The 17,867-nt window shown below is 47.4% G+C and overlaps 2 protein-coding genes across 2 annotated transcripts; one reads left to right on the top strand and one right to left on the bottom strand.

Annotated features, from left to right (window-relative positions):
* Positions 1-9,357: 9,357 nt before the first annotated feature.
* Positions 9,358-12,110, top strand: LOC116477827 (cytochrome c oxidase subunit 6A1, mitochondrial). Its single transcript, XM_032168524.2, has 3 exons — positions 9,358-9,602; positions 9,752-9,894; positions 11,834-12,110. The coding sequence occupies exons 1-3, from the start codon at positions 9,371-9,373 to the stop codon at positions 11,915-11,917; spliced, it is 459 nt and encodes a 152-aa protein (XP_032024415.2). The 5' UTR covers positions 9,358-9,370; the 3' UTR covers positions 11,918-12,110.
* Positions 12,111-15,068: 2,958 nt separating this feature from the next.
* On the bottom strand, positions 15,069-17,795 carry TRIAP1 (TP53 regulated inhibitor of apoptosis 1). The gene is made up of 2 exons (XM_032168523.2): positions 17,634-17,795; positions 15,069-16,058 (listed from the first exon to the last, which is right to left on the bottom strand). The coding sequence occupies exons 1-2, from the start codon at positions 17,778-17,780 to the stop codon at positions 15,975-15,977; spliced, it is 231 nt and encodes a 76-aa protein (XP_032024414.1). The 5' UTR covers positions 17,781-17,795; the 3' UTR covers positions 15,069-15,974.
* Between the last annotated feature and the right edge of the window lie 72 nt (positions 17,796-17,867).

Below are 17,867 nucleotides of genomic sequence, written 5' to 3'. Positions count from 1 at the left end.
GAGGCTGAGGCAGGAGAATCGCATGAAACAGGGAGGCGGAGGTTGCAGTGAGCTGAGATTGATTGTGCCACTGCACTCCAGCCTGGGTGACAGAAAAAAAAAAAAAAAAAGATAGGGTCTCATCGTTGCCCAGGATGAGTCAGTAGTGATCTCGGCTGGACTCAAGCAATCCTCCACCTCAGCGTCACAAATAGCTGAGATTACAGGCAGGCACCACCATGCCCAGCTAATTTCTGTATTTTTTGTAGAGATAGGGGTTCGCCATGTTGCCTAGGTTGGTCCTGAACTTCAGGGATCAAGTGATCCTCCTATCTCAGCCTCCCAAAGAGCTGGGATTATAGGAGTGAGCCACCTCACCCAGCCAGAGGTGGACTTAAATCCAGCTTTGTCTGAGAACCTGAGTTCTTAACCATTTTGTTATGCCTGGCCTGTGCCAGGCTTTGAGAGAATTTAGAGGAATCTGAAAAAAAAAAGGGGTCTCCTGGCTGGGCGCAGTGGCTCACGCCTGTAATCCCAGCACTTTGGGAGGCCGAGGTGGGCAGATCACCTGAGGTCAGAAGTTCGAGACCAGCCTGGCCAACATGGTGAAACCCTGTCTCTACTAAAAATACAAAAATTAGCCGGGCATGGTGGCAGATGCCTGTAATCCCAGCTACTCAGAAGGCTGAGGCAGGAGAATTGCTTGAATCCAGGAGGCGGAGGTTGCAACGAGCTGAGATTGTGTCACTACACTACAGCCTGGGTGACAGAGCAAGACTCTGTCTAAAAAAAATAAAAATAAGCCGGGCGCGGTGGCTCAAGCCTGTAATCCCAGCACTTTGGGAGGCTGAGGCGGGCGGATCACGAGGTCAGGAGATCGAGACCATCCTGGCTAACACGGTGAAACCCCGTCTCTACTAAAAACACAAAAAATTAGCCGGGCGTGTTGGCGGGCGCCTGTATTCCCAGCTACTTGGGAGGCTGAGGCAGGAGAATGGCGTGAACCCAGGAGGTGGAGGTTGCGGTGAGCCGAGATCGCGCCACTGCACTCCAGCCTGGGGGACAGAGAAAGACTCCGTCTCAAAAAAAAATAAAAATAAAAATAAAAATAAAAAAAGGTTAGGGGGTCTCCTGGGAACTGAAGTGGAATGAGGAAGTGGAATAGTCATCATACGAGGTACAGTGAGCCGAACATCACTGGGGGACCAGAGGCCAGGGTCAGTATGTAACCAGGAAAGGCTTCCTGGAAGAGGTGAGAACCGAGTGTGATGTGTGCAGACAGAGGTGGGGAACCATGTGGGGCTGGCCTAAGCAGAACCTCAGGTGTAGACAAGTGTATGAGCATCAACAGGGACCAGCAAGGAAAAATAACTGGGCACCAAATTCTATGGGGTCACAGAGACAGATAATACTGGGGGTCTGCCCTCCAAAGCTGACAATGTAGCTCGGCAGAAGGTTGAGAGGTGGGGGTAGGAACACAGAAATAAGTAATAGCTATCACTGTGCACCCCGCCCCCATGTGTCAGGCTTTCTACCTACATGGACACATTTAAGCTGACAACATCTCTGGAAGATCCAGTTATTAGCCCCATTTATAAATGAAGAAAGAAAGGCTCAGAGTAAAGCAGATTGCTCTAGGTCTTCCTAGCAGGAAGGGCTAGGGCCAAGGCTCAAACCTGGGTGGCTCAAGGTCTAAACCCAGTGTTCTAACCTGCACAGCTATGCTATTCAGCCTACCCCAGCTGGACCACCCCCTCCCACTGCAAGGAAACCAACCCTCATACCCAGCCTTCTATGCAAACCTCTAGGTGCACTTCAGTCAGAAATCTTTTTTTTTTTTGAGACGGAGTCTGGCTCTGTCGCCCAGGCTGGATCTTGGCTCACTGCAACCTCTGCCTCCCAGGTTCAAGTGATTCTTGTGCTTCAGCCTCCCAGGTAGCTGGGATTCTAGGTGCCCGCCACCACACCTGGCTAATTTTTTTTAAGACAATGTTTCACTCTTGTCATCCAGGCTGGAGTGCGATGGCGTGATCTTGGCTCACTGCAACCTCTGCCTCCCAGGTCAAGCGACTCTCCTGCCTCAGCCTCCCGAGTAGCTGGGATTACAGATGTCTGCCACCACGCCTGGCTAATTTTTTTTTTTTTTGTATTTTTAGTAGAGACGGGGTTTTACCATGTTGGCCAGGCTGGTCTAGAACTCCTGACCTCAGGTGATCCACCCGCCTCAGCCTCCCAAAGTGCTGGGATTACAGGTGTGAGTCACAGCACCTGGCCTTTTTTTTTTTTTTTTTTTTGACAGAGTCTCTCTCCGTTGCCCAGGCTGGAGTGCAGTAGTGCAATCACTTCTCACTGCAACCTCTGCCTCCTGGGTTCAAGCGATTCTCATGCCTCAGCTTCCCAAGTAGCTGGGATTACAGGTGTGTGTCACCACGCCTAGCTAATTTTTGTATTTTTAGCAGAGACGGGGTTTTGTCAGGTTGGCCAGGCTGGTCTCGAACTCCTGACCTCAGATGATCCACCTGCCTTGGCCTCCCAAAGTGCTGGGATTTACATTCATGAGCCACTGCACCCAGCCTCTCTGGTGGTATCTTTTGGAAAGATATCTTTCTGGAAAACTCTTTCCATCCCAGCCCAAACTTGTCTCTGACTCACTCATTTATTTGAGGGTAGGTGACTTAGATGTCATATCCTACAGGAGGGCAGACTGACTGGACTGACTGCTCCTCCAAAGCCAAATGCCATTTTGATCCACTTCTATTGACCCTGTACCACCTCGATCAAGACAATTCTTTGTTTTTTTTTTTTATGGTCAAAAAATTTAAGACTAGTTCCAACTTTAAGTGGTTTTGTTTCAACAGATCACGATAATTCTTTTTTTTAATTCTTTTTTTTTTTTTTTTTTTGAGACAAGAGTTTCACTCTTGTCACCCAGGCTGGAGTGCAATGGTGCGATCTCCGCTCACTGCAACCTCCGCCTCCCAGGTTCAAGCGATTCTCCTGCCTCAGCCCTCCAAGTAGCTGGAATTACAGGTGCCCGCCATCACGCCCGGCTAATTTTTGTATTTTTAGTAGAGACAGGGTTTCACCACGTTGGCCAGGCTGGTCTCGAACTCCTGACCTCAGGTGATCCACCCGCCTCGGCCTCCCAAAGTGCTGGGATTACAGGCGTGAGCCACCGCACCTGGACTAGAACAAGACAATTCTAACAGTTAACAATTATTGAGCACTCATTTTGTGCCAGGCACTATGCTAAGAATGCAGTATCTCAGAGTGGTTAAACATGGAGGCTTTGGGGCCAGACTTCTAGATTTAAATTCTGGCTCTGGGTCAGGAACAGTGGCCAACACCTGTAATTCCAGAACTTTGAGAGGCTGAAGTGGGAGGATCGCTTAAACTCAGGAGTTTGAGATCAGCCTGAGCAACATAGCAAGACCCCATCTCTAAAAAAAAAAAATTAGCTGGATGAGGTGGTGTGCACTCGTAGTCCTAACTACTGGGGACACTGAGGTGGGAGGATCACCTGAGCACTGGAGTTCAAGGCTGCAGTGAGTCATGACTGCACCACTGTGCTCCAGCCTGGGTGACAAGGCAAGAAAAAAAGATTCTGACTCTATCACTTAAAGGGCTGTGGAACAGGCAAATGACTTAACCATTTTGTGCCTCACTTTCCTTCTCCATAAAGTACAGATAAGAATAGCATCCATCTCATAGGAGTGTTGTTTTGTAATGACTAAATTAATACATGTGAAGGGCCCATTACATAGTAAGTGCTTAATTAATGTTAGCTAATATCTGTATCCTATAACGTCCTTGTCATAATTGCAATTCCCAGATGAGGCTCTAAGAGGTAAATGGACTTTTTCCATGATTACATAGCTAAGCAGCAGATCTGAGACTTGAACTTGACACCAAGGCCCATGCCTTCCTGCCTTCACATTGTAGAGCTCATCACACCGGTTGTTATAATCTGGTTACCTGTCAGTCTTTCCCTCTGGACTGGGTGTTCCATGGGGGCCACTGTTGTGGCACCAGCCCAAGGACTCAGTTGAGACCCTAGTTGAATGAATTAAAGATGTTGACACATCTCTAATCCCAGCACTTTGGGAGGCCGAGGCGGGCAGATCACTTTGAGCTGAGGAGTTTGAGACAGCCTGGCCAACATGGCAAAACCCCATCTCTACTAAAAGTACAAAAATTAGCCGGCATGGTAGTGTATGCCTGTAATCCCAGCTACTTGGGAGGCTGAGGCATGAGAATCGCTTGAACCCAGGAGGCAGAGGTTGCAGTGAGCTGAGATAGCACCACTGCACTGCAGCCGGGATGACAGAGTAAGACTCTGTCTCAAAAAAAAAAAAAAAATATTAGCTGGGCGTTGTGGTGCACACCTGTAGTCCTAGCTACAGGGGAAGCTGAGGTGAGTGGGAGGATTGCTTGAGCCCAGGAAGCTGAGGCTACAATGAGCTGTGATCACACCACTGCATTCCAGCCTAGGTGGCAGAGCAAGACCCTGTCTAAAAAAAAAGTGGTAAAGTGGTCAGATGCTAGATATGTCGGAAGAACTGGCAAGATTTGTTGTTGATGGATTGGATATGAAGCGTGTGTATGTGTGTGTGTGAGAGAGAGAGAAAGAGAGAGAGACAGAAAGAGAGAGACAGAGAGAAAGTCAAAGATGATTCTAGAGTGCTCGACCTGACTTAAGGAGTGGTCATTTAGAGGTAGGGAAAACAATTTATGTAAAGTGCTTACCACAGATATGGACACAAAATAAGTGCTCAATAAATATTAGATATTCTTTAGATATTCTTTGTATTAATGATTTTGGTTTCCTGAGCTTTCTAACTTCAGTCACACAAAGCTTTGCAAATGCTGAGCATACCTGGCAATAACATTGTAGCTATCACTGGGTGTGGTGGTGTGCACCTGTGGTCCCAGCTACTTGGGAAGCTGAGGCAGGAGGATCACTTAAGTCTGGCAGTCCTGAGCTATAGTGCGCTATGCTGTTTAGGTGTCTGCACTAAGCTTGGCATCAATATGGTGACCTCTGGGGAGTGAGGGGCCACCTGGTTGCCTAAGAAGGGGTGAACTGGCCCATGTCGGAAACAGAGCAGGTCAAACTCCTGTGCTGATCAGTAGGGGGATCCTGCCTGTGAATAGCTGCTGCACTCCAGCCTGGGCAACATAGCAAGACCCCATCTCTAAAGAAAACAAAAGCAAAAAAAAAATCATAGCTATCATGCTTCTGTATGTGCTGTATATACATACTGTCAAGCACATGGCAGACAGAATCTTTACTTAGAAGGGCTATTCTACTGTGGCCGGACACGGTGGCTTATGCCTGTAATCCCAGCGCTTTGGGAGGCCAAAGGTGGGCGGATCACTTGAGGTCAGGAGTTCGAGACCAACCTGGGCAACATGGTGAAATCCCATCCCTACTAAAAATACAAAAATTAGCCGGCCGTGGTGACACGTGCCTGTAGTCCCAGCTGAGGCGGAGAATCACTTGAACCTGGGAAGCAGAGGTTGCAGTGAGCCAAGATCATGCCACTGCACTCCAACCTGGGCGACAGAGTGAGACTCCGTCTAAAAAAAAAACCAAAAACAAAAAACAAAAAAAAAAAAGAAGGGCTACCCTGCAAGGTGTATGAAAGCCCTATGAAAAAATGAACATTTCTTTAATTTCTTAACATATTCCAGGAATTGGGAATTTTTCATTTAATTCTATCTCCACCACTAGACTACGCTGCATGAGAGAGAGGGAGCTTATAGTTCTGTGGACTAGTGTACACACTTAACACATAGTAGTCACCTTAGTATTTATTAAATGAACCTACATTAACAGAGATGGAGACTGAGTAACTTCCCAAGGTGGAGCTGGGTTTTAATAAATATTTGTTGTAGGCTGGGTGCAGTGGCACATGCTTGTAATCCCAGCACTTTGGGAGGCCAAGGCAGGTGGATCACTTGAGGTCAGGAGTTTGAGACCAGCCTGGCCAATGTGGTGAAGCCCCATCTCTACTAAAAAATACAAAAATTAGCCATGTGTGGTGGCACACGCCTGTAATCCCAGCTACTCGGGAGGCTGAGGCAGGAGAATTGCTTGAACCCAGGAGGTGGAGGTTGCAATGAGCCAAGATTGTGCCACTGCACTCCAGCTTGGGTGATAGAGCAAGACTCCATCTCTCTCTCTCTCTCTCTCTCTATATATATATATATACAAAGGAATGAATAAATGCATATTACATTATTACATTCCTATTGTATAGAAGAGGAAGTATAGCTGGTGGCAAACCAGAGATTTGAACCCAGGAGTTCCTGATCCCTGTCTTGAACACTTTCTTTTTCTTTTTTTTTTTTAGAGATGGTGTCTTGCTATGTTGCCCAGGCTGGACTTGAACTCCTGGGCTTAACGGATCCTCTGGCCTCAGCCTCTCAAGTAGCTAGGACTTAGACCTAAGCAAGCCCAGCTAGCTTAGACCCTTTGTATGGCCCCAGCGTGGGGCCTCATATACCCTTTGGCTGTGTTTGAGGACGTGTTTGACAGATTTGATGATCTTGATTGCACCATGAAGTATAAAAACTTAGGCTACTCGAGAAAGATTTCATGGTAAATCAGGTTGTAAAGCTCTAGTAATATGATCCTAAGGTTTCGTCTTCATGAAACTGCATGACCTTAAGGCATCAGTTTCAGCTAACCTGCCCAAGGCCACACAGGCTATAAGGGAACAAGATGTGAGCCCAGTCTTCTCACACTAGAGTCCCTGTTTGTTCTCCTACCCAGGACTTTGTTGTTGTTGTTGTTGTTGTTGTTGTTGTTGTTGTTGTTGTTGTTGTTTTGAGACCAGAGTCTTGCTCTGTCGCCCAGGCTGGAGTGCAGTGGCATGATCTCAGCTCACTGCAAACTCCGCCTCCTAGGTTCAAGGGATTCTCTTGCTTCAGCCTCCCATGTAGCTGAGACTACAGACTTGTGCCACGATGCTAAATAATTTTTGTATTTTTAGTGGAGACGGAGTTTCACCATGTTGGCCAGGCTGGTCTCTAACTCTGACCTCAAGTGATCCACCTGTCTCCGCCTCCCAAAGTGCTGGGATTACAGGCGTGAGCCACAGTTCCGGGCTTTTGTTTTGTTTTGTTTTGAGATGGGAGTTCAACTCTTGTTGCCCAGATTGGAGTGCAATGGTGCGATCTCAGCTCACTGCAACCTCCGCCTCCTGGGTTCAAGGGATTCTTCTGCCTCAGCCTCCCAAGTAGCTGGGATTACAGGCATGTACCACCATGCTCAGCTAATTTTGTATTTTTAGTAGAGATGGGGTTTCACTGTGTTGGTTAGGCTAGTCTCGAACTCCTGACCTCAGGTGATCCACCCACCTCAGACACCCAAAGTGCTGGGATTACAGGCATGAGCCACTACATGCAGCCCCCAGGAGCTCTTGATCTGAGGCACAAAGATGCTTAGGGGGTTTCCAAATATATTTTATGGTCACCTATTCTCCCAACAATGTCTGCTATACTGTGTGTTTACACATAGGTGTGTTTTTACAGGAAAGGGTTCAAAGCTTTCATTAGATTCTTTTTTTTTCTAATAAAGAAAAAAGCTTTGTTGCCCAGGCTGGTCTCAAACTCTCAAGCTCAAGCAATCTGTCTGCCTTGGCCTCCCAAAGTGTTGGGATTACAGCCATGAGCCACCACGCTGGTCCTCATTACATTCTCAAAGGGGCCTATTAAAAAAAAAAAAAAAAAAAGCCTGGCGGGCGCGGTGGCTCACGCCTGTAATCCCAGCACTTTGGGAGGCCGAGGAAGGCGGATCACAAGGTCAGGAGATGGAGACCATCCTGGCCAATATGGTGAAACCCCGTCTCTACCAAAGTACAAAAAAAAATATTAGCCAGGTATGGTGGTGCGTGCCTGTAATCCCACCTACTCAGGAGGCTGAGGCAGGGGAATCGCTTGAACCTGGGAGGCGGAGATTGCAGTGAACTGAGATCGCGCCACTGCACTCCAGCCTGGCAACAGAGCAAGATTCCGTTTAAAAAAAAAAAAAAAAGTTTGCTGTCATTTTATGTTATATACTTTTTTTTGTTTTATTTTTAAAGCTGCTTTTAGACAAGTCGAAGGAAGAAAAAGAAAGGAAGAAGGGGGTAAGGAGGAAAGAATTTTGTAGACAAAATTTAACAGATGTCAACTTTTTTTTTTTTTGTCTCCCAGGCTGGAGTGCAGTGGCATGATCTCAGCTCACTGCAACTTGCCCTCCTGGGTTCAAGCGATTCTTGTGCCTCAGCCACCCGGGTAGCTGAGATTACAGGTGTGCGCCACCATGCCCAGGTAATTTTTGTATTTTTAGTAGAGTTGGGGTTTCACCATGTTGGCCAGGCTGGTCTCGAACTTCTGACGTCAAGTGATCCGCCAGTCTCGGTATCCCAAAGTGCTGGGATTACAGGCGTGAACCACCACTCCCGGCCAGATGTCAATTTTTGTTTCCACAATTTCAAGGAAGAGAAAGCCAGTGTGACCAGAGGTCAAAAGATGAGAATGTGTTGGCCTGGCACGGTGGCTCATGCATGTCATCCCACTATTTTGGGAGGCCGAGGCAGACAGATCACCTGAGGTCAAGAGTTTGAGACCAGCCTGGCTAACATGGTGAAACACCATCTCTACTAAAAATACAAAAAAATTTGCTGGGCGTGGTGGTGCACGCCTGTAATCCCAGCTACTCAGGAGGCTGAGGCAGGAGAACTGCTTGAACCTGGGATGCAGAGGTTGCAGTGAGCCTCCAGCCTAAGCAACAAGAGTGAAACTCCGTCTCAAAAAAAAAAAAAAAAAAGATGAGACTGTTGAGTCAGGATTAGGATCCAGATCTGCTGGCACCAATTTCAGTGCTCTTTATACTTTCTGTTGCTATTCATTCATTCATCCATTCATTCAGCAAATTTATATCAAGTATCTGGTATGTGCCAGGTATGATTCCAAATTACACCATTCCCAGATTATTCTGAGAATGCTGCAGTGCCAAACTCTTGGTATCACAGACTTTGTATTCTAGTGGTGGAGACAGACAAAATAATAATATGACGACGAAGGTGCAATGTTATGTGCCATGAGAACACGCAGTCAGAGGATGGCGAGGAAGGGGAACGGAATTTTAGATAGGGCAGTCTGGGATCAGAACCTCCAGATGCCCGTCCATGGACTCCAACGAAGGGAGCGATTCCAGGTACCAGGGCACCCTGCACAAACCTCTCTTGAGCGTCCGCCTAGCCCAGGTGGGGACGGTAGGGAGACCGGAGAGCACACGCATGCGCACGAAGGAAACGGTAAAGCCTGAAGGGAGGTGCAGAGCGCATGCTCTCTCTTGCCTCAGACGCCGAGGATTTTGAGAAGGACTCTGTCGTCCGGGATGATAGTGCTCAGGTTAACGCCAGTGGGAGGGCGGTGCCCAATAGTAACATCCTTTGGAGGTTGCAGTCCCGCCCCCATAGCCAATTTTCTACTTCCGCTTCCGGCGCTGCGGCAGTCCAGATCGAAAATGGTGGCAGTTGGTGTGTTGTCGGTGTCTCGGCTGCTGGGTCGGTCACGCCCACAGCTGGGGCGGCCTATGTCGAGTGGCGCCCATGGCGAAGAGGGCTCAGGTACTGGAGCCAGGGTCGACGGGTCGGGCCTCAGCCCTACTTGGGCGAGACAGGGAGGGACTGTGACCTTGGCCCGAGGCCTTGCGGGAGGGAAAGTGAGGCCCGGGCCCGCCTCATACCGGGGCTGAACGGTTGTGGCTTCTCCGCAGCTCGCATGTGGAAGACCCTCACCTTCTTCGTCGCGCTCCCCGGGGTGGCAGTCAGCATGCTGAATGTGTACCTGAAGTCGCACCACGGAGAGCACGAGAGACCCGAGTTCATCGCCTACCCCCATCTCCGCATCAGGACCAAGGTACGCCCTTGCACATCTCTTCAAGCGTCCGTTCTCTTTTCGTTATGTGTGCCTTAGTGCAAGTTCTTCATTCTCTGAAGGCATGGGTGCCAGGCGTGTACAGCTTGTTTATCCTCACAAACAGAAAATGTATGTTCTTCCATTTTGTGGAAGGACAACTGACACTTGAGATTACGTCTCAATTTTCTTCTTCAAGGTCATACAGTAAGTGCCCTTAAGTTTCCCTTTTCTCCGATTCATCCTACCTCCTGCCTTCTGAGACAGTTCTTTTTTTTTTTTTCTTTCTTCTGAGACAGTTCTGAAACAGGTGTCCGTTGTGTAAAGCCTGGAGGTTTGGGAAATCCAATTAGAGTGGCAAAGTCTGAAGGTGGTTGGCGTAAGCGAACCCAGCTACATGGGAGGCTGAAGCAGGAGAATCCCTCGAACCTAGGAGGCGGAGTTTGTAGTGAGCTGAGATCGTGCCACTGCACTCCAGCCTGGGCAACAGAGCGAGACTCTGGTCCCAAAACAAAACAACAACAACAAAACATGGGCATCTGGCAGCTACTAGTTGCATAATGAAGAGACTGACAGCTTTCTCTGTTCCCCACCAATACCTTATTTTCTCGACTGTTTTATCATTGGCTGTTGATGTAGATAATATTACAATGATGTGTCCTCTGTTGTTTGCTGTATCTTTAACAAGGGCTTATTCTGATTCTTCAATACTGGCCATGCGCGGTGGCTCACGCCTGTAATCCCATCACTTTGGGAGGCCGAGGCAGGTGGATCACCTGAGGTCAGGAGTTCAAGACCAGCCTGGTCAACATGGCGAAACACTATCTCTACTAAAAGTACAAAAAATAGCCGGGCATGGTGGCGGGCGCCTGTAATCCCAGCTACTCGGGAGGCCGAGGTGGGAGAATCCAGGAGGTTGAACCCAGGAGGAGGAGGTTGCAGTGAGCCAAGATCCAGCCATTGCTCTGCAGTCTGGGCAACAGGAGTGAAACTCTGTCTCAAAAAACAAAATAATAATAGTATACTTGATATTGGCCAAAAGGCCGAGAAGCGATGAAAAAAATTATTATTGTTATTATTATTATTATTGTTATTATTATTACATCACCTAGCCCATATAGGACCGGCCTTGTAGAAACTTAACCTAGACTCTTGAATTTTTTAAGTCTTTGAGCGGCACTCCCACCCTTGTACAGTGGAATTAGAAGCCAAACAGTAAAGGTTTCTCAACCTCAGCACTGGTAACATTTGGGGCTGGGTAATTCTTGTTGGGGGGCTATCCTGCGCATTGTGAAATGTTTAGCCATATCCTTGGCCTGTACCCACTAGGTGGCAGTAGTACCTGCGCAACCCCGCTCCCGCTTCCTCCTCCCCCACCCCCATCACAATGTCTCCCCATACTACCCGGTGTCCCCTGGAGGGGCAAAATCACCCTGGGTTGGAGACCGTTGCCCTAAAGTAATGCTTTTCAAAGGTAATAGGCAAGATAATTGAGGGTGGGCTGCAGTTTCCCAGCCCAGATATTGTTTGAAGTCTGGGATGGTGCCAGAAGTCTGCATTTAATTAAGCATCTCCCTCCCCTAATACTCACTGCCACCATTTTGATACAGGTGATTTGAGGATTACACTTTCATAAACACAGCACTGGATATACTAGTTACTAGGGAGAGGATTATGAGTAACTAACTTGAGCTTGCATTTTCTGCCATCCATATTTGTTTCTGGAATTAAAACTGTCCTGTAGCCAGGATAACTTTAAGGGCTCCCCTGGTAGTTATAAGAGCTCCTTAAATAATGGGAAGATTGAACTATGCCAGTAGATAAAGGACTAATTTCCATTTTGTTTTTATATATGATCTGTCGCCCTGTTATAAGCAGTTCATGACAGTGTTCTTTCTGAATTATTTTCTGGAATTATCTAACTGACATCTTCACTCCACAGCCGTTTCCCTGGGGAGATGGTAACCATACTCTGTTCCATAACCCTCATGTGAATCCACTTCCAACTGGCTACGAAGATGAATAAAGAGAGTCTGGACCACTACCCGGGCACCAGGGACCACAGCACTGGTTTGGACCATTACTCTGCACATGGACCAGAAAAAGTATATGGGACCTTAAGCTCACCTTCTTTACTTGTATCAAATGATGACTGGTATACTGGTCTTCCATCCCTTTGCTTGTGGCAAGAGATGGCTTAAATAAATAACTTAAACTTAGATTGGTCGTGAGCTGAGAGTTACTTTCTTTGGTTGTGTTTTTTCGCAGAAATTAGCATTTGAGCTTCCAGTCAGTGTCCAAGTTGAAAAGAAATTGGCATTAGTTATTTCTGTTTCCACAGTGAAGGTCTAGGCTGCTGTTTAGTGTTACAGGTCCAATTCAGCCCACTGAATAAGTGTTTATTACAGCCCCGCTTGGTTTCTTGTGCCTGATGTGGGTAAAGGGTCCAAGTGGAGTGGTGCTAATTAAGGATCAAGATTAGTCCTTGGCCAGGTGCGGTGGCTCATGCCTGTAATCCCAGCACTTTGGGAGGCTGAGGCTGGCAGATACCTGAGGTAAGGAGTTCGAGACTAGCCGGGCCAACATGATGAAATCCTGTCTCTACTAAAAATACAAAAATTAGTTGGGTGTGGTAGCGCACTCCTATAGCTGGGTGTGGAGGCTTGAACCCGGGAGGTGGAGGTTGCAGTGAGCCAAGATCGTGCCACTGCACTCCAGCCTGGGCAACAGAGTGAGACTCTGTCTCAAAAAACAAAAGATTGGTCCTTGACGGGCCTGAGATATCAAAGACATTGAATGATTAGCAGAATGGCTGCAATTTACACCTGAAAGAGGTATCTGTATTTCTCAAGAGGAAGTGCTTGATCTGGGTCTCATCTTTTTCCTGTCCCATTCCACTAGCATTTACTGCAGAATCTTCCCTGTAGTCATAATTGTCTTGAACGTGTCAAGTTCTTTTCTTTTTTTTTGAGACGGAGTCTCGCTCTGTCACCCAGGCTGGAGTGCAGTGGTGCAATCTCGGCTCACTGCAAGCTCTGCCTCCCAGGTTCACGCCATGCTCCTGCCTCAGCCTCTCCAAGTAGCTAGGACTACAGGCGCCCGCCACCACGCCTGGCTAATTTTTTGTATTTTTAGTAGAGACGGGGTTTCACCGTGGTCTCGATCTCCTGACCTCGTGATCCGCCCGCCTCGGCCTCCCAAAGTGCTGGGATTACAAGCGTGAGCCACCGCACCCAGCCATTTTATTTTATTTTTTTTTGAGACAGACTTTCGCTTTTGTTGCCCAGGCTAGAGTGCAATGGCGTGATCTTAGCTCACCACAACCTCCACCTCCCAGGTTCAAGCAATTCTGCCTCACCCTCTTGAGTAGCTGGGATTACAGGCATGTTGCACCACACCCGGCTAATTTTTTTGTATTTTAAGTAGAGATGGGGTTTCTCCATGTTGGTCAGGCTAGTCTCAAACTCCCAGCCTCAGGTGATCTGCCCACCTCAGTCTCCCAAAGTGCTGGGATTACCAGCGTGAGCCACTGCGCCCAGCCAGCTGGTTTATTCTTGAGGCTCAAAGGAACACTTTCGTGGTAAGGTTCAACAGGCAACAAGGTATTTCATATTATATTACATTAAACTGGTAATGCAAAAGTAAGGCATATACAGTATGGAATAGAGAATCTCATTATCTTTGCCATTTTGTGATATAACAGCCTGCACTTGAGTCCCTGTGGAGCTGTTTTGGTTGTGGCCAGTCTGAGTTTAGGACAGATGCATTATATTTAAGCTTGCTGCCTGGCCTCCCTTGGCTGGGTTCCAAACATCTTTTATAATCCTTGGATAATGGACCCTAGCCAGTCATAAAATATAAATGAAGAATGTTTTGAAATGACATTAAGGACAAGTCACATTAAATATGATGTAGCAGTTGGTAAAGTGGAGAAAAGACAATAGAATTAGGGCCTTCTATAAATCAAGATTCTTGGTTTATTTTTCAGACGGTCTTGCTCTGTGACCCAGCCTGGAGTGCAGGGGTGCAATCACAGCTCACTGCAGTCTCCACCATCCAGGCTCAGGTGATTCTCCCACCTCAGCCTTTCGAGAGCTGGGACTACAGGCACACACCACCATACCTAGCTAATTTTTTTGTAGAGACGGGGTTTCACCATGTTACCCAGGCTGGTCTCGAATTCCTGAGCTCAAGTGATCCGCCCATCTCAGCTTCCCAAAGTGTTAAGATTACAGGCATGAGCCACATACCCAGCCTGTAATTCAAGTTTCATACTTTGGGCATATAATAAAACCAAATTACTCAAGTAATTGTGGGGATTACGTGACATTCTGAGGTATGTGAGTGCTCTCCTGATCCTTTTTTGGTACCATAGTGTATTTGTATAGCCTACTGTGGAAATTTTAGAAGTCAGTGAGGGTTTGGCTGGGTGCAGTGGCTCACGCCTGTAAACCCAGCACTTTGGGAGGTCGAGACTGGCAGATCACCTGAGGTCAAGAGTTCAAGACCAGCCAACAGGCCGGGCGCAGTGGCTCACGCTTGTAATCCCAGCACTTTGGGGGGCTAAGGCGGGAGGATCACGAGCTCAGGAGATCAAGACCACGGTGAAACCCCGTCTCTACTAAAAATACAAAAAATTAGCCAGGCGTGGTGGCGGGCGCCTGTAGTCCCAGCTACTCGGAGAGGCTGAGGCAGGAGAATGGCGTGAATCCGGGAGGTGGAGCTAGCAGTGAGCCAAGATCACGCCACTGCACTCCAGCCTGGGTGACAGAGCGAGACTCTGTCTCAAAAAAAAAAAAAGACCAGCCAACATGGTGAAACCCCATCTCTACTAAAAATACAAAAATTAGCTGGGCATTGTGGTGCATGCCTGTAATCCCAGATACTCAGGAGACTGAGGCAGGAGAATCACTGGAACCCAGGAGGTGGAGTTTGCAGTAAGCCGAGATTGCACCACTGCACTCCAGCCTGGGCGACAGAGCCAGACTGTCTCAAAAAAAAAAAAAAAATCAGTGAGGTTTCTGATTGCCATACTGTACCACCTAGCTTAGACAAGTCACTTTTTCTTCACCTTTAAGTTACAAAACACAAAACTCTCCCCAGTGTATATATGAGGTTTGTAGGGTAACAGGGTAATAGTTCCATAAAATGCACTGAGTTCCAGAGGCAAATAATGATAGAAACTAAATGTTACAATTTATTCCATCTTCAGGATTACAGACATTACAGGGCAGGATGAGTAAACAAGGCAAATGAAGCGAGCACCTTCAGCTTCCCCCACCCCCACATTTAACCAGATGCAGCATTTTGACATTTTTAGGATATGCAGGTTGACAATTCACTGACTTGGGTTGAGAGCTGGCAATAGCAGATCTTTGCAATTTAGGTTCTTCTTCCACAGCTATTCCAAGTATCTTAATTCCAGAACTACACACTGAGAGCTCTGAAATGGTGTGCACTGCAACATTCTTGCAGCTTTCACATCTTAATCTGACACCTCTTGTGAAGGCAGGGAGTGTGTTAAAAGCTGTCTTCCTCTTTGCTAATCCAGGCCACCACCAATCTTAACCATTAGTTACTATATAAAAATAAAAGTGTGCTCAAAAGCACTCACTGAAACTGTTGTGCCCAGATCCCTTTTCAGAGCATTAGTTCCCTGAGAGGAAAAAAAGAGGTCCTAACAAATTGCTTTCATGAACGATGACCCCAGTACAGTGTATATAATGTCTTTCGCAGCAGAAATCGAGAGGTCAGGCAGCTCTGCTCATCCTGCCTAGTTTATCATCGTTTGCATACAAGGTATATTTATGTAAAGCTGATTCCACGCCAAGTATTGCAACTGTAATCTCAAAAAATTGCTCAATTTTAGCACACTGAGTTCCTGCAAGATGCCACAGCAGGTGAGAAATCATCTCAAAGAGTTCATCTTTTACAACTGAGAGGAAAACATCGAAGGAGGAAATAAAACTCCTCTCTCCTACGTTCCTCATCAAATCTGATGGCTATGTTCACAGAGTTAGTTGACAAAAATCCAGAGTCCTCAATTTCTGGACTTGCGAAATCCTTCAAGGTGACTGTCAAGGTCAAGAAGAATTTTCAGGCTTTTCTTTGCCATGGCCCATGAACTCCAGTCCTTCAATAGGAATCTCTTTCTCCTTTATTGCTTTCTGGTAGGAGGAGAAAACACATTATAAAGACCTATATGAAGCTTAAGTTGCAAGCTTTGTAAATATGACAGTACAAAAGTAAAATCAAGCTGATTATAAAGACTTATAACCATGATTCAAACCACATACTTTTTAAAAAACAAGTACCGGTCGGGTGTGGTGGCTCACGCCTATAACTGCAGCATTTTGGGAGACCAAGGCAGGTGGGTCACTTGAGGCCAGAAGTTAGAGACCAACCTGGCCAACATGGCGAGACCCTGTTTATACTAAAAATACAAAAATTAGCTGGGCATGGTGGCGCATGCCTGTAATCCCGGCTACTCGGGTGGCTGAGGCATGAGAATAGCTTGAACCTGGGAGGCGGAGGTTGCAGTGAATTGAGATCGTGCCATTGCACTCCAGGCTGGGAGACAGAATGAGACTGTGCCTCAAAAATAAATAAAAACCAGAAGTACCATAATGAATAAATCAAGTGTAAGACCTGAGGGAGACTGGAAAAGGAGTTGTGAGGGAACCGTTAAAATTAAGTGAAATGGCCGGGCGCAGTGGCTCAAGCCTGTAATCCCAGCACTTTGGGAGGCCGAGGCGGGCGGATCACGAGGTCAGGAGATCGAGACCATCCTGGCTAACACGGTGAAACCCCGTCTCTACTAAAAATACAAAAAATTAGCCGGGCGTGGTGGCGGGCGCCTGTAATCCCAGCTACTCGGGAGGCTGAGGCAGGAGAATGGCGTGAACCCGGGAGGCAGAGCTTGCAGTGAGCCGCGATCGCGCCAGTGCACTCCAGCCTGGGGGACAGAGAAAGACTCCGTCTCAAAAAAAAAAAAAAAAAAAAAAAATTAAGTGAAATTTGAAAAATAATCATCACTTTGTGTTAGTGACTTAGGTTCAAATCTGGGTTCCAGGACTTACTGGCTATGTGACCAACTGTAAATGGGATGAAGACAGCAACTACGTCGGGGAATTGCCGTGAGGATGTGTTGGGTTAACTTATTGGAAGTGCTTTGTCCAGTGCTGTTCTTACAATTCAAAGCAGTTCCACATCCATTGGGCCAGAATAAACATTTACTGGCTGCAGTTGCGGAGACTGGTCAAGAGAGATAAACAGGCTAACGAAGGGTTTATAACAACAAAAAAATGTGACCCTCCAGTCTGAAGTCTAAAGTATAACCCCGCCCAGACCCCAGCAGTAATAGTGGAAAAGTGCACCACCTGCGAAAGAATCAAGGAAACCTGATGCTAGTGAACTTGGATTAATCACTTCCCATTTCTGAATGTTAGTTTTTTATGTATAAAATATGAGTAACTATGCCCACCTTGCGAGTTTAGGATGAACACCAAATGAACCAAAGGATGTGACTGTGCTTCTTGAAAAGCACTGCACCAATATTTGTCATTCGGAGAGACACCCAAGTGGCCTCGGTGGTGATGGTAGGGGAGCGAGCTCCTGCCACTGGCCTCACTGCGACTTTTCTCCACCCTTCCAGTCCAGTCCAACCCCCGTAAAATACGATGAGTGTGGTGGGACACAGCGCGGAGAATGCGGGGCCTGGGAACGGAGGCGGGAGGGCTCACCTGAACACACTGTTGGTAGCGCTTGAAGAGGTCGGTGCACGGGTCTCCGGAGCTGTCCCCCTTGAGAAACTTCTCGGCGAACCAGCGATTGAAGCACTGGTCGTACTCGCGCTTCATGTCCGTGCATGCCTCCCCCACACTGTTCATGGCGACAGTGGTGGCGGCGGCGACGACGGCGCACTCTGATGTCATCACTCTTACGCGCGTCGCTCGGCGTTACGCGCGGGCGCACTA

This window comes from Hylobates moloch, unplaced genomic scaffold (genome assembly GCF_009828535.3).
Source record: "Hylobates moloch isolate HMO894 unplaced genomic scaffold, HMol_V3 SCAFFOLD_12, whole genome shotgun sequence".
Taxonomy (NCBI): Eukaryota; Metazoa; Chordata; class Mammalia; order Primates; family Hylobatidae; genus Hylobates; species Hylobates moloch.
Note: the sequence above shows the minus strand (reverse complement) of the source record. Positions and strands in the feature narration are given on the sequence as shown.